Raw genomic sequence first — 12,228 nt, forward strand, 5'->3', positions numbered from 1 at the left:
ATGCTCTTCCCCTTCTCTGACAGATGGACCCTGTCAGCCCCCAGTAGACCAGGTTTCTCAAAGCGAGTCCCATGGTGTAAGTAGCCGAACCCCTGGCTGACTTGAAAGCCAAGTCTCTCCAGTCTGTTGACGTGTGTATGTATTGCTGCAGGCTCAGGAATCATAGAATCATAGAATCATTTAGGTTGGAAAAGACCTTTAAGATCATTGAGTCCAACCGTAAACCTAACACTGCCGAGTCCACCACTATCTCCAGGGATGGTGACTCAGCCACTTCCCTGGGCAGCCTGTTCCAGTGCTTGACAACCCTTTCAGTGAAGAAAGGAAGCTTCAGTTTGCTGAGATATAGTGAGATGCAGTAATTGAAGGATCTCTTCAATACATTTCTTTTTTCTTTTTTTCCCTCAAATCCTCAGCTCTCCCATCCCCATCAATGTCAGCTACGATGCTCTGAATTGCACACTATGGGTTGCAACTGGTATCTGCTGGTTTAGGCTTTCTTTTGCCAAAGGATGTCATACTATAGAGGAATGAAATAAATATAACAAAATTATTGAAATTGTTTCAGCCTCTGAAGTGAATGCAATTGTTTTGGATCTATTTTATTTTATTTCATGTCATTTCATGTGATGTTATGTTATGTTATTTTAATCAAGGCTAAGATAGTCCATGTGTTGCTGGATGGTCACAGCATCTCCCCTCCAGAGGGCTTTCTTATCCGCAAGGGACCAGGCAACTGCCATTTTGACTTTGCCCAAGAAATTCTCTTTCTTGACTATCTGCAGCCCCAGCTGATTAATAAAGTACAAAGGAGGTAAAGTAGGATGTTTTTGCTATCTGAACCACACAACTTCTCTTAACTGTTTAGTATTTTTTTCATATTCTCTGTTGACGCCAATTATATTAGGCACCAGGGTGAAAATATGAAGTATTTAGAGCAAAATGTTTCATTGGGTTTTAAATATATACTGTTAACCAGATTTTATTGAGATCAGAGGACAATCTAGTCCATAATTGCAGGCAGGGGGGCCAGGGGGTGGTGTTTGTGCAGGCTTAGTTCTTCGGTTTTGTCCTCTTCTTTTCTGAATGAGCCAAGGGTACATAAAGAAACTATTTTGTCTTGATTTTTTTGGCAGGACGGGTTCAAAGAGAATGGAACAAGCTAGTATGGACTACGAAGCACCATTAATGCCATGTGGTTGTATCCTTCTCTGTAATTTTCTTACTTGTCATATAGAATATTTTAGAGTTATATACTATGGTTATGAGTCCTGACCTTTTTGAATCCAACAATTTCTGGTGCTTTAAGAAATTAACAAGATACCAAGAATATGAGAAAGGCTTCCATTAAGTATGAATTAATAATAAATAAATGGAATGTAATATATGAATGTGTGACCTGTTTTCAGATACTCTGGTAGTTTTTTCTCCTGCATTTTATAATCCATCCAAGCTGGAGCTAGAGGTCCATTAGCACAGTATCCAGCCAAGCCTATCAAAGCTAGAAGTAGTCTTCGTATTTTTGCATATCTTTGAATGCTTGTCTCATTTTATATCTTTATTAAGGTTGACCAGAACTGTGTAATATTCTTGCCATTTTTCTTAATGTTTGTGGCTTTTAAAGCTTAAGTTTTCCTAGATAAGCGCAGCCTTTACCGTCATGCCATCCATCTATTTGACAGGCCTTTTAAATCCATTAGGCTATTCTAACCAAGTTTGGGGACAATGCGGTCTCAGCAATACTAAGTTCCTTCTGGTTTCATGAAAATCAGTGTCTGGGTAGAGCAAAGAGATACAAATGAGTGCTCCATTAGAGAAATGGACAACACAGACTCCATCATTACATTTTCTGTCATTCAGTTTAGGGGCATATTTGCTGGCCAGTTGTCACCCGTGTAATTCAAAACCAGGCAAAGGCATATTCAGAAAACATAGGAAGGCAGTAAAGGCTCCAAACAGGAGCTGTGGTGTTAATAAATTGCAGTGTACGAGAAGGTAAGACACACACTAAAAACATCCAGTAGTTCTTCATGTGATCAAAGAACATATATGAACATATAGATATGTGAACGTGTATACATGGAAACATATATAGATAGACTTTTGCCTAGTTGTGCCACCTGCAGAAGTTAATTTGTGTGTGTATTATCAGTGACAGAAAAGGCAGACTTCTTGTCTTAAAAGAAAATAGTTTCTTCAGAGAGGTTTAAGACATAGTGAAGTCAGAAGTGAAAAACAGATTTTTTTTTCACTTTCCTAAAGTGCAAATAAGAGTGTCTGATATCGAGATGTGGGCTGCACAATAGTTTTTGAAACTGCAAATTAAATAGTCTGTTAGGACAAAGTATCAGTATCAAAATTTTCCTTAATAGCTTTTTGCTTTTTAGTTGTTTTCCAGTTTCAGCTTCTGACAAGTTGGGGTGATCCCTACTACATTGGTTTGAATGGACTTGAGTTGTTCAATGAACATGGAGACCAAATCTTGCTAACTGAAAACAGTATCCTTCTACAGACCAAGCGCCTCTATCCCTTTCAGATACACAGTTTGCTCTCTGGCAAATTATCATATGGCATCGCTTGCTACTTCTTCCAAATTGTTAGTTTATCCCATGTGATTACTCTCCTTGTATTTCTCTATATTTGCGTGATGATCTTGTTTCATATGTTTTAATGTATTCTGTATACTTTCAGAACATTTCTTCTCTGAATGGGATACACCACAAAGCAGGAGGGAAGGCTTAAGAAGGATATGGTGTTTTTTGCTATCGACATTTATTTATTCTATGGTGTGGAAGGACCAGAAAGTTTGATGAGCTATAAATTCATAAGAAAAGGTTGAGCTCAGTTCTTTGTTATGGAATCTTTCATTGTGCCACAAGAAAGAAATTTTTCATAACTCTTGTTCTGGAGCTTTAGGCTATTCTAGACGCCCGATCCAGTCATGAAGATAAGGGCTGAGACTTTCAGTTTGATTCAGTGTTCCCTGGGTAACCAACAGAGGGAATGAAGGACATGTTTGAAAGATTCATAGTCATCAAGGTTACACTTCAGTGCTCTGTATCAGCTAAAGTCTCTTAAGAGCCGAAAGCTTCATACCCCAACATATAATTCATGTAGTTCAGTCACATGGAAGAAACAGTTTCATAGCCAACTAGAATGGATAAAAAGCGTGGATGCTGCATGAATTGTATGTCTCTAAGGATCCTCATTGCCTAATAAATAGAGGATACAATGAAAAAGGTAATAAAGACTTTTTCCTGAATGCTGTTTTTATTTGTATCTTGTACGATACATGATGAACTTGAAACATCCGTAGTGGAGAAGCAGCATTTTGAAATTGAAAAGTGGTAACAAATTGTTTTTAAGAACAGGGGATCTTTAACTTAGCTTTTAAACGGTATGTCTTTACAGTACAATACAATGCCAGGTAAAGATACCTCAGCTCATTTTGAATGATCGCCTGTTTCTGCCTGTACAGTAGTGTTGCTCAGATATATTAGGATCCCCAAAAGACCGTATTTGTCTTAGTGCAGTGTCTAAATGCGATAATTCAGTACTGAGTCTGGAGCAAGCTTTTCTTAAACAGTTGAGGTGTTGCTGTGTTATTCCTTAAATTCTTTATAAATACTTACAGACTCAGGCCTTCTAGAAAGCAGGACAAGGGGAAATTAATGTCCCTCAAACCGGATAGCTAGGGATTTATAATTCTGAAGACAGTGCCATCCATCCACATTTCTTTGCACGTCTTTAACATACATATGTTTTTAACATAAATGTTCTCTTACAGAGAAAATCTGGTTACATTTAAAGAACTGAACGAAGGCCTTATTAGACAGTTACTGATTTTTATCACAAAGCTTGAGGAACTCCTGCAAAACCTAGTCTGACTGGTGGCTACCTCCTGCAAGGATACTTTTCTTGAGATATGTTTCATATGAGGAGTTTTCACAAGTTCATGCTAAAAAATGGGGCTTTGTCACAAAAAAAGCTGGGAAGTGCCTATTCCTGATAAGGGAACTTTATTGATGAAGTCATAAATACATACTTGAAAACAAATTAAATGCAGCTAGTTCATTTATTGCTATTTTAAAAATAATGTTGAATGCCAGAATCTGTAAGGGTTGTCCTGCTTTTAAAAATGTGCCCCCAAGTTCCTCATCTACCTATGTGAAGTGCTTGGAGTGTTTTTAAGTTTTGCTGCTGGAGTGGCAAATACTCGCTCATGGAATCTGGAAGAGCAAGCATGAACTTTTAAATATGGTGTTTCTGAAATGTGCTTCGCAGTTATTTCCGCTTAAAGTTTTTTTTTCAGATATTGCTGCTTTTCCAGATAGTGTCAACATTTTAGAAGATGTATCTGGAGACATCCGAACTCCAGACAAACTAGTTGACAGAGTAAACGACACAACTGATGGCAGACATATGTGGCTTGCACCAGTTCTTCCTGGTTTGGTACATTTTCCCTTTTCATTCCATTTTAGTGATGGGCATAGATATAGCAAGAAGCATAAAGGAAAGGGGAAGCAGATATAATTTTTAGGTAAATTTGATATTAGTAAATGATGCTAAATCACTGCCGTTTAGAAGACGTTCTTTTTCTAGTTTCCCTTCACTGCAGAGATAGCAGCAGTATAGATTTCAGGTTTGTAATCTCCTTCTGTCTCCATGGTGCAATAGCAGAAGAATTTCCAAGGCTAGCGTAGATGTTTTTTTCAGTTACTATGATAAAGATACTGACAAAGGAGTTTAATATGCGTGTTTTGTGTAATAAACACCTTTCAAATGGGAGCGGACTGGGATCCTAAATTCATTTTTACAAAAAGCAATGAATGTTGTTCCAGCAGTGAGAATTTTTTTAATCTCATTATCTGTGTTGAATTCAAATTGAGAAATCGGAGATGACAGACTTCATATTTCATGTCCTAAGGCCCCAAGTGATTCAGCCCTTTTAGAAGCCCCATGTTTAAAATATGGGGTATCAAATATCTAAACAGGAAAAGTAGATAAACTTAGATGAGTTCTGACTTTGTTTTGAGAGAGGACATTTTTTATGGGCCTGTTATGGACATCGTTAAGATGTATTTGTTTCTTAGAAGAGGATGGATTTCAGAAGTAGCAAAATGTAAACCTGACATGTGATATGTTGTAGCTTACTGTGTTGGAAAAATTCTTACTCCATATGTTACAGTTATTAGTTAGATAATTAAAAGCAAAGAGTTAAGTCAATTTTGAAAATACTTCATATATCATTATATGTTGTAATGCAGTGGGTATAATTAAGATAAAGCTTTTAAGTATACTTGGGAATACTGACCACTTGCATTTCTTAGGAAAATGGAAGGTCTGTGTAATGCTTAAGGCTCCTACTGTGTAGATCCCACATCTTGAATCCTGGTAATTAATTTGATGGGATGCTCAGATATCCATTATAACATCATGAATAATTGATTTGACAACCATCTGAGTTTGCTCATGTCCTTATAAAAGACATGCTTGCAGAGGCTATTTCATTTTGGCAAAAGGAAGGTAACAGTACCTGGAGTTCTAGCACAGATGCATACACTGTTTTGCGTTGTTATGTCTGACACCAAAGTACTGTAGAAGAACATAAGATATCAGTATTAAAAGGGTAAATTGATAAAGTGTGATATACAGGAGGGAAGAGTAAGCAATTTAATGGCGCTTTCTGTCCTTAAACTGTAGCAAATTATACCTTTTCAGACCCACATAGTACTTTTTTCTCTTCCATCTTCCATGGTGTGGTTGTACAGCCAGGAAGTGCAAATGGATTAAGCAATCAGGCTATTCATGATCATCCTCTGTAGTTGGGATGCTGAACCAAAGCTTGTATATACTTACATCCTCATTGCTAGGCTGCTTTGAAACGTGCCGGTTGCCTAGAAAGCTGAATTAACTGTTCGCTACATTGGAAGGTTCAAAAGCTTTAAGGAAATTTTATATTATAGCCTTTCTTTTCCTTTCTAAATATCTTTTCCTTTCTAGTTCTAAAAGTGTTTTTATCTTTTGCAAATTTATTACTAATGTAAGTACAATTTGAATTCTTTGTTCCCCTGTTACTGATTGTCATTTTGTTTATTTGTTTGAATGTATTTTCCATCAATTTTCTCATTTGCTGTGAGACTAACAATTGCTATTGGAGACTATGCCCAAATTGTCTTCTGGAAAATCACAGATATAAAAATTTCTATTGATCACCTCTACCTTTCTTTCTTCAGTAAAAAAAAAGCATAATGGCTTAATACAACTAACAATATCTTCTCCAGTGCATCAAAGGATTAAAACTTCAGAGATGGGAGAGATGAAGCTTAAGATATGTTGGCCCAAAGTTGGTATAGTAGCTCATAAAAGGAATAGCATAGAATTAACTGTAACAGGCAAGATTGGTTTCCTACAGCCTCATCTTTGGTCTTAACATCTTGACATTAATGTCACTGAAAGTGAAATGAACAATACCTCAAGCAATAATTGTTTAGCAAGCATCTGGAGAATTGTCTCTACATTCTTATTAGTGCCCCTCACACAAAAATTGCAAAATTTCTGCAAGAGCTTTCAAAGTCAGGGGATATAGGAGAAATTTTAGTCTTGCAAATAGAAAGGTGGATTCCATTCATATTTGGTAGAAATGGAATGGAATGGAATGGAATGGAATGGAATGGAATGGAATGGAATGGAATGGAATGGAATGGAATGGAATGGAATGGAATGGAATGGAATGGAATGGAATGGAATGGAATGGAATGGAATGGAATGGAATGGAATGGAATGGAATGGAATGGAATGGAATGGAATGGAATGGAATGGAATGGAATGGAATGGAATGGAATGGAATGGAATGGAATGGAATGGAATGGAATGGAATGGAATGGAATGGAATGGAATGGATTGGAATGGATTGGAATGGAATGGAATAGATAGAATACAATAGAACAGAATAGAATAGACACCAGCTTGTCTTATCCTGAAGCACGTGTCTGTATTTGGTTGATTAAATACTCATTAAAAGTGTCTCTCTACCCCTCCTCCAGTTGACTAGCAGTCCAGGATGACAAGCTCAGGTGTAGATGTTATCTTCTGATGAGTTACAGGTACATTTGAGAGGGCAGCTCTGGGGTAGAGACAACGTCTGTGAATTATCAACAGAGATGATAACTGAACCTAAATCCTTAGCATCCATTATCTGTCCTCTAGCTATATATCTTTAAATACGGACCTCTTTTGATGAAACATGCATGAGAATTTCATTTCTTTGGGGAATTTGTGCTGTTGAATATAAATTAATTCTCTTTTACAGGTGAATAGGGTATATGTCATTTTTGATGTACCTACTACTGTGTCAATGATCAAGTTATGGAATTATGCCAAAACACCTCAGAGAGGTGTGAAAGAATTCGGTGTAAGTAATTTTTGTATGCATTTTGTATGTTCTGGTGAGTCAGCTTGCTTGATTTTTGTACTTATTTTCACAGTTTACTGAAGTGTGATTCCATATAATCTCAAAGGATGGGATTCATCTTATTTAACTCTGCATTTAGTATTAAAATGACTAATCTATGCCAGTCATCTGTCCTCCCTTTCTTGTCCAGGGAAAGAACACTTTATTTGATTTTTTTCTTTGATAATTGTCTTAAGATAGGATAATGCTTTCCTTTTTCCACTGACTATAGAGCAGACCTGGAAGACTAGTTTAAACTACAAACCCAAGTTTTAGACAGCTGAAGTGAGGTGAGATTCATTAATTCCTGGATTTAAGAGTGATTCACTCCAGTTAATAGAATGGCAATTATGTAAGACATGAAATACATTTTTAATTACCTACTTGAAAGCTGCATTAGAAACACCAGTGAGAAGATAAAAACTTGGAAAAAAAAATCAAAGTCCAGCAGTGAATAGAGAGAAATGGAAGTTTTAAGGAACAAAAGCTAAACTAATGACCAGACTTGTGAAACAAATAGGGCAAAATGATTTCTAGTTAATTGATAGAGCCGACTGCTGAAAGCAATGCCTGATTTCTAGATGTTTTGTTTGTTTGTTTCTTAAATATCTTTAGCTTCTGGTGGATGACTTGCTTGTGTACAATGGGATTCTGGATATGGTGAACCATGTAGTATCAGGCATCCTGCCAACCTGTGATCCAGTGGTCCCGTATCATACCATTCTCTTTACAGATGATGAGAAGATTTGCCATCAGGAGAAGAGAACTGTTATTAGGTATGTGAGTGGATCTTGATTGGAAGAAAGAATCTTGTTTTCAAAAAAAGTGTTTATGTGACTAGTGTCAGCAATATGTATATTGCTATAGAAAATTCCCTTCCAAAGCATGCTCAGCCTCACTTAATGGGAAATAACCAATAGTTTTTTAGATACTAGGACCAAATTACCAGCTTTATTTCTTAGCATTTTCCAGCACTTACTGGGGTTCATGATTCATATTTACATATGTCTTCATGGAAGCCTACAGTAATAAACACAAAAGAAAGAAGTTAGGCTTCCTTAGAGAAGAAATAATAAAACCCAATGATATTACATGGAGGGAAAAAACCCAGAAAGTTAATGAAAAAGAACCAAACATCAAAAGTAAAGAAAAGAAAGTCCTCTTATTTGGCACAATTACTAATTAAGAAACCAGAATTCTACTATTTTATAAACGTTCTAAAATAATGAGAGTCATTTCTTAAATGAGAAATGACTTGCATTCAGAGGAACGACACTTTGAAACCACTAAGTTGCCAATCTCACAGAAAATATGATGAAATGCAGTGAAAAATGCACTTATATTTAGAAGGTCAGGATTGATAGGGTCTAAAAAGGAGTCCCTAGCAAGGAAAATAAAGATTGAAAGAATAATTTAAATGAGATTGAGAAGTGAAAAGTCGAAAGCTTATAGAAATAAACACTTTCTTATACATTGCACAGCTAACAAATAGAATGTCTTGCACATACATCACTTGGAAAAAAAGGCGACAGTTTTGCATTCAAAAATGGCACATGATTCGTTCAGAAGAATATTCAAATATTTAGAAACAAGTGGAAGGAACGTAAGCTCTCCTGATTAAGAACAGAAGTTCACGTTTGCCTATGGTGGTTGTTTTCCTGTGGTTCTCTAAAGCATTCGCTGTTGGCCAGTGGTACTGTCAGATGTTGAAATAAATTATTATCATTTGGATGTATTGTGTTAGACTCATGTTCTTGTACAAGTGGCTGTGTTGTCATGGTAAAATTTGGAGGTAAACAATTTTTCAAGTGCAAAAGTTACTGAAATGAAAATGTCTGGAGGAAGTACAAGTATTGAGAAAATTTTCAGTGGGATGTAGAAAGGAGGAGGGGAAACGAACCTTTACTTTCTTCAGCTTAACATCTTTCTATGAGATTTTATTTCTGTTTTACGGGAAGCAGAGAAGCACCAGCTGTAATCATAGATCTTTTTCATAGAACTTCCTTTGCACATATTTATAAGACATATACCCTTTGATTTAGTTTTAAGAGGGGTATACTTTTTGGGCCATGCAAACTGCATGATCTGTTTTCCAGTCAAGAACGTGCTGAGTTTCTTCTCTTCTAGACTTCCTGTGCAGGAGCGTTCTTGGTCTTTCTTCTTAGCCTGTTTTGCAATCTTCTATTCCCTTTCTCCACCTACTACCCAACTAAAATATAGGGTACTTCAGCAATAGAAGATAAATCCCTCACTACATGCTGGATAATATCCCTCCATTCAAAAAATATGCTCTTGAGCTTTTATATATTGTTACTTCTGATTTTGGCCTATTCTCTTTCACATGTCACTGTTCAGTATTTTATGAACCCTGAACTTGAGTCTGATATTATCATCAATACCTTAAGTTCTGATTTACCTCAGTATCGGTTCCCCTGTTTCATTCCGACAGTTTGAGAGACGTGACATTTTTCTCCAAAAATAGAAACCTATTTTGTGCAGTATTTGTAGAGAAAAGAAAAATACACTTCTTTTTTTCCAAAGGCACGGATGTTTTGTTTATGTCTGTGTGAAAGGGAGATGTTATTAGTGATGTTTTCTTTCACGTTCAATTCAGCTCATATTTTTCTTCTGTAATTTGTTTAATTTAATTTAACTTTGAAGTTACTGCTTCTTTCCCAAAAAGAAATTGTTAAAATTTTGCAGCAGCCTGCAAACAAAACTTATCACAGTAAATGAATTTTGTTTAGTTCAGAAAATTTTCAAATCAGGCTATATCAACATTACAAAACAGTGTTAAGTTCCATGTAAGGATTTTTATACCCTCTTTGTACAGCACTGATTTAAAGTCTCACTTTGGTTAATGTGGTTCAAGCTGTGTAGGCAGGCAAGAAAATTGTAGAGTGAGTATGGTATTTATATTTGAATGTGTGCCTGAATGAATGCCACTAATTAAAACTGTCAAGCAGTCCTTCAGGTGGATGCAGACAGAATGCCTTTCCTTTTTAGATAGTCTCATATAAAGTGGCTGTGCTTCATAGCTTTGTTTAGCCTCCAGGACCTAAATAACTTACTTGGTATCCTTCTCCATGACTCTCATAGCTTTTTACAACATTGATTATTTTGGCTATTGTACTGATTTTAGTCTTTTCAGCAATCATGTGGGAGATCAGGATGTACGAATGATGAATGAAAATGAGATTGTCACAAACAGCAAAAAGAAGCAGGCTGTGGCTGATCCAGGTTAGTTCTGTCTTCTACAGTTTTCTTCTGCTCACTTTCTACAGAGGCAGTATGGATAATGAACATTGTTATAGACCTAAAATGGGAAAAGCGGGGAGACTCACACCTCTTTTATAGATTTAGTTCTACTTTTTCCACCATAGGAAGGCAAACCAGGAATATCATACTCCAGTGGATTTTTATTCTGTATCTAAATCTGAAAGTGGGTGCTATAAATCAAAGACATGTGTGGCATGTAGTGATAGCTTATACTAACACATACACAGAAGTCCTCAGGAAAGAAACTGACTGAAGATAAACTGAATGCTGGTGTTAATTGTACAGGTTCATAGATAGCTTTTGGCTCATTGCATCCCCACTGGCCTTTTAAGCAGCTTTAGAGATGATGCATATGTGTCTCAGAATTAGCTGCTTGTTGCTCCTCAAGCAAATCAAAAATCATGATAAGTGTAACAAGGAGAAAACATGTTGACGTTATTCCTCCCACTGTCTTTCTGGTTGGTCTTTTCTCTTACAAAGTGATAATTAAAAAGACAACCTCTTTTTTTCCCAAGGAGAAAGAGTAGATTGTATTTATAGTCTGAAGAGTCCCAGTCATTCATTGTAAATTACTCAGAATAGCTCCCTAAATACATTACAAATTCTCAGCCAAGCTGGTATATTCATGATTGTTTTTTTCTCCTGAGCATGATGCTTTCTCCAATTAGTTTCTCTAGAAAGTGTTACAGAAATTATTTGATGGCTTTTGATAACAGTTCTGTAGAAGGATTTGAAATGCCATTGCCTGCACAAATACAGCTTCAAAGTTATTAGTATATTAGCACCAGCTGTGTCAAAAGTGTTTTGAACATCTCTGTGCCTGTTGTAGTGACATCCTGCTTTCCAGTGCAGACATACCCTATGTCCAGTAAAGAATAGCTGTCATTGCCATGGCCATCACATCTATTGTCCAAGCATTAAGGACACAGAATGCCTCTGAAGTCATCAGTTGAGGATTGCCTGTTGCCGTCTACCCCACATCTCGTCTCCTCTGTAGTACTTACTGGTATCAGCCACAGTGGTTGATAACATAGATTCATAGAATGATTTGGCTTGGAGGAGACTTCAAGGGGTCCCCTCCTGAGGGAGGGTCCAACCTCCTACTCAGAATAGGGTCAGTGTTGAATTCAGACCAGATTCCACAGGAAAGTGATTCCATGGGACTGTGAAAAAAATTGTCAATGTAAGAAACATTACTGAGAAGAGTAGCTTAGCTTTCATTCTGGGATGGAAAGAGAAATGGGCATGTTTCTTCCTCATTTTAGTCTGTGGCTTCACTGTTAATACAGATACAGTCTTAAAACAGCACTCAATTTTCCTTAACAGCTTTGCGTCCAAAAACCTGCATATGTGAAAAAGGACTGCAGAGGAGGAAAAGATAACAAGGGATTGTGGTTGGAAAGTCTTGAATATACCCAGCCCAAAATACCTGCAATCTAGCTCTTCAAGATATGTATCATCCAAATGGAAGATTTTCCGTGTCTGCTGCTGCTGAA

General features: G+C 36.7%; 1 protein-coding gene across 1 annotated transcript in view; it reads left to right on the forward strand.

Moving 5' to 3' along the window:
* Positions 1-12,114, forward strand: part of KIAA0556 (KIAA0556 ortholog) — a 65,490-nt gene extending 53,376 nt beyond the window's left edge. The window contains exons 19-26 of the mRNA XM_009324804.1: positions 657-814; positions 1,137-1,201; positions 2,388-2,498; positions 4,313-4,452; positions 7,313-7,414; positions 8,069-8,229; positions 10,605-10,693; positions 12,059-12,114. Of these exons, the coding sequence (XP_009323079.1) occupies positions 657-814; positions 1,137-1,201; positions 2,388-2,498; positions 4,313-4,452; positions 7,313-7,414; positions 8,069-8,229; positions 10,605-10,693; positions 12,059-12,114 (882 nt within the window). The remainder of the gene's footprint in view (positions 1-656; positions 815-1,136; positions 1,202-2,387; positions 2,499-4,312; positions 4,453-7,312; positions 7,415-8,068; positions 8,230-10,604; positions 10,694-12,058) is intronic.
* The last annotated feature ends 114 nt before the right edge of the window (positions 12,115-12,228 follow it).

The sequence above is a fragment of the Pygoscelis adeliae genome, unplaced genomic scaffold (genome assembly GCF_000699105.1).
Source record: "Pygoscelis adeliae isolate BGI_AS28 unplaced genomic scaffold, ASM69910v1 Scaffold85, whole genome shotgun sequence".
In the NCBI taxonomy this organism is placed as follows: Eukaryota; Metazoa; Chordata; class Aves; order Sphenisciformes; family Spheniscidae; genus Pygoscelis; species Pygoscelis adeliae.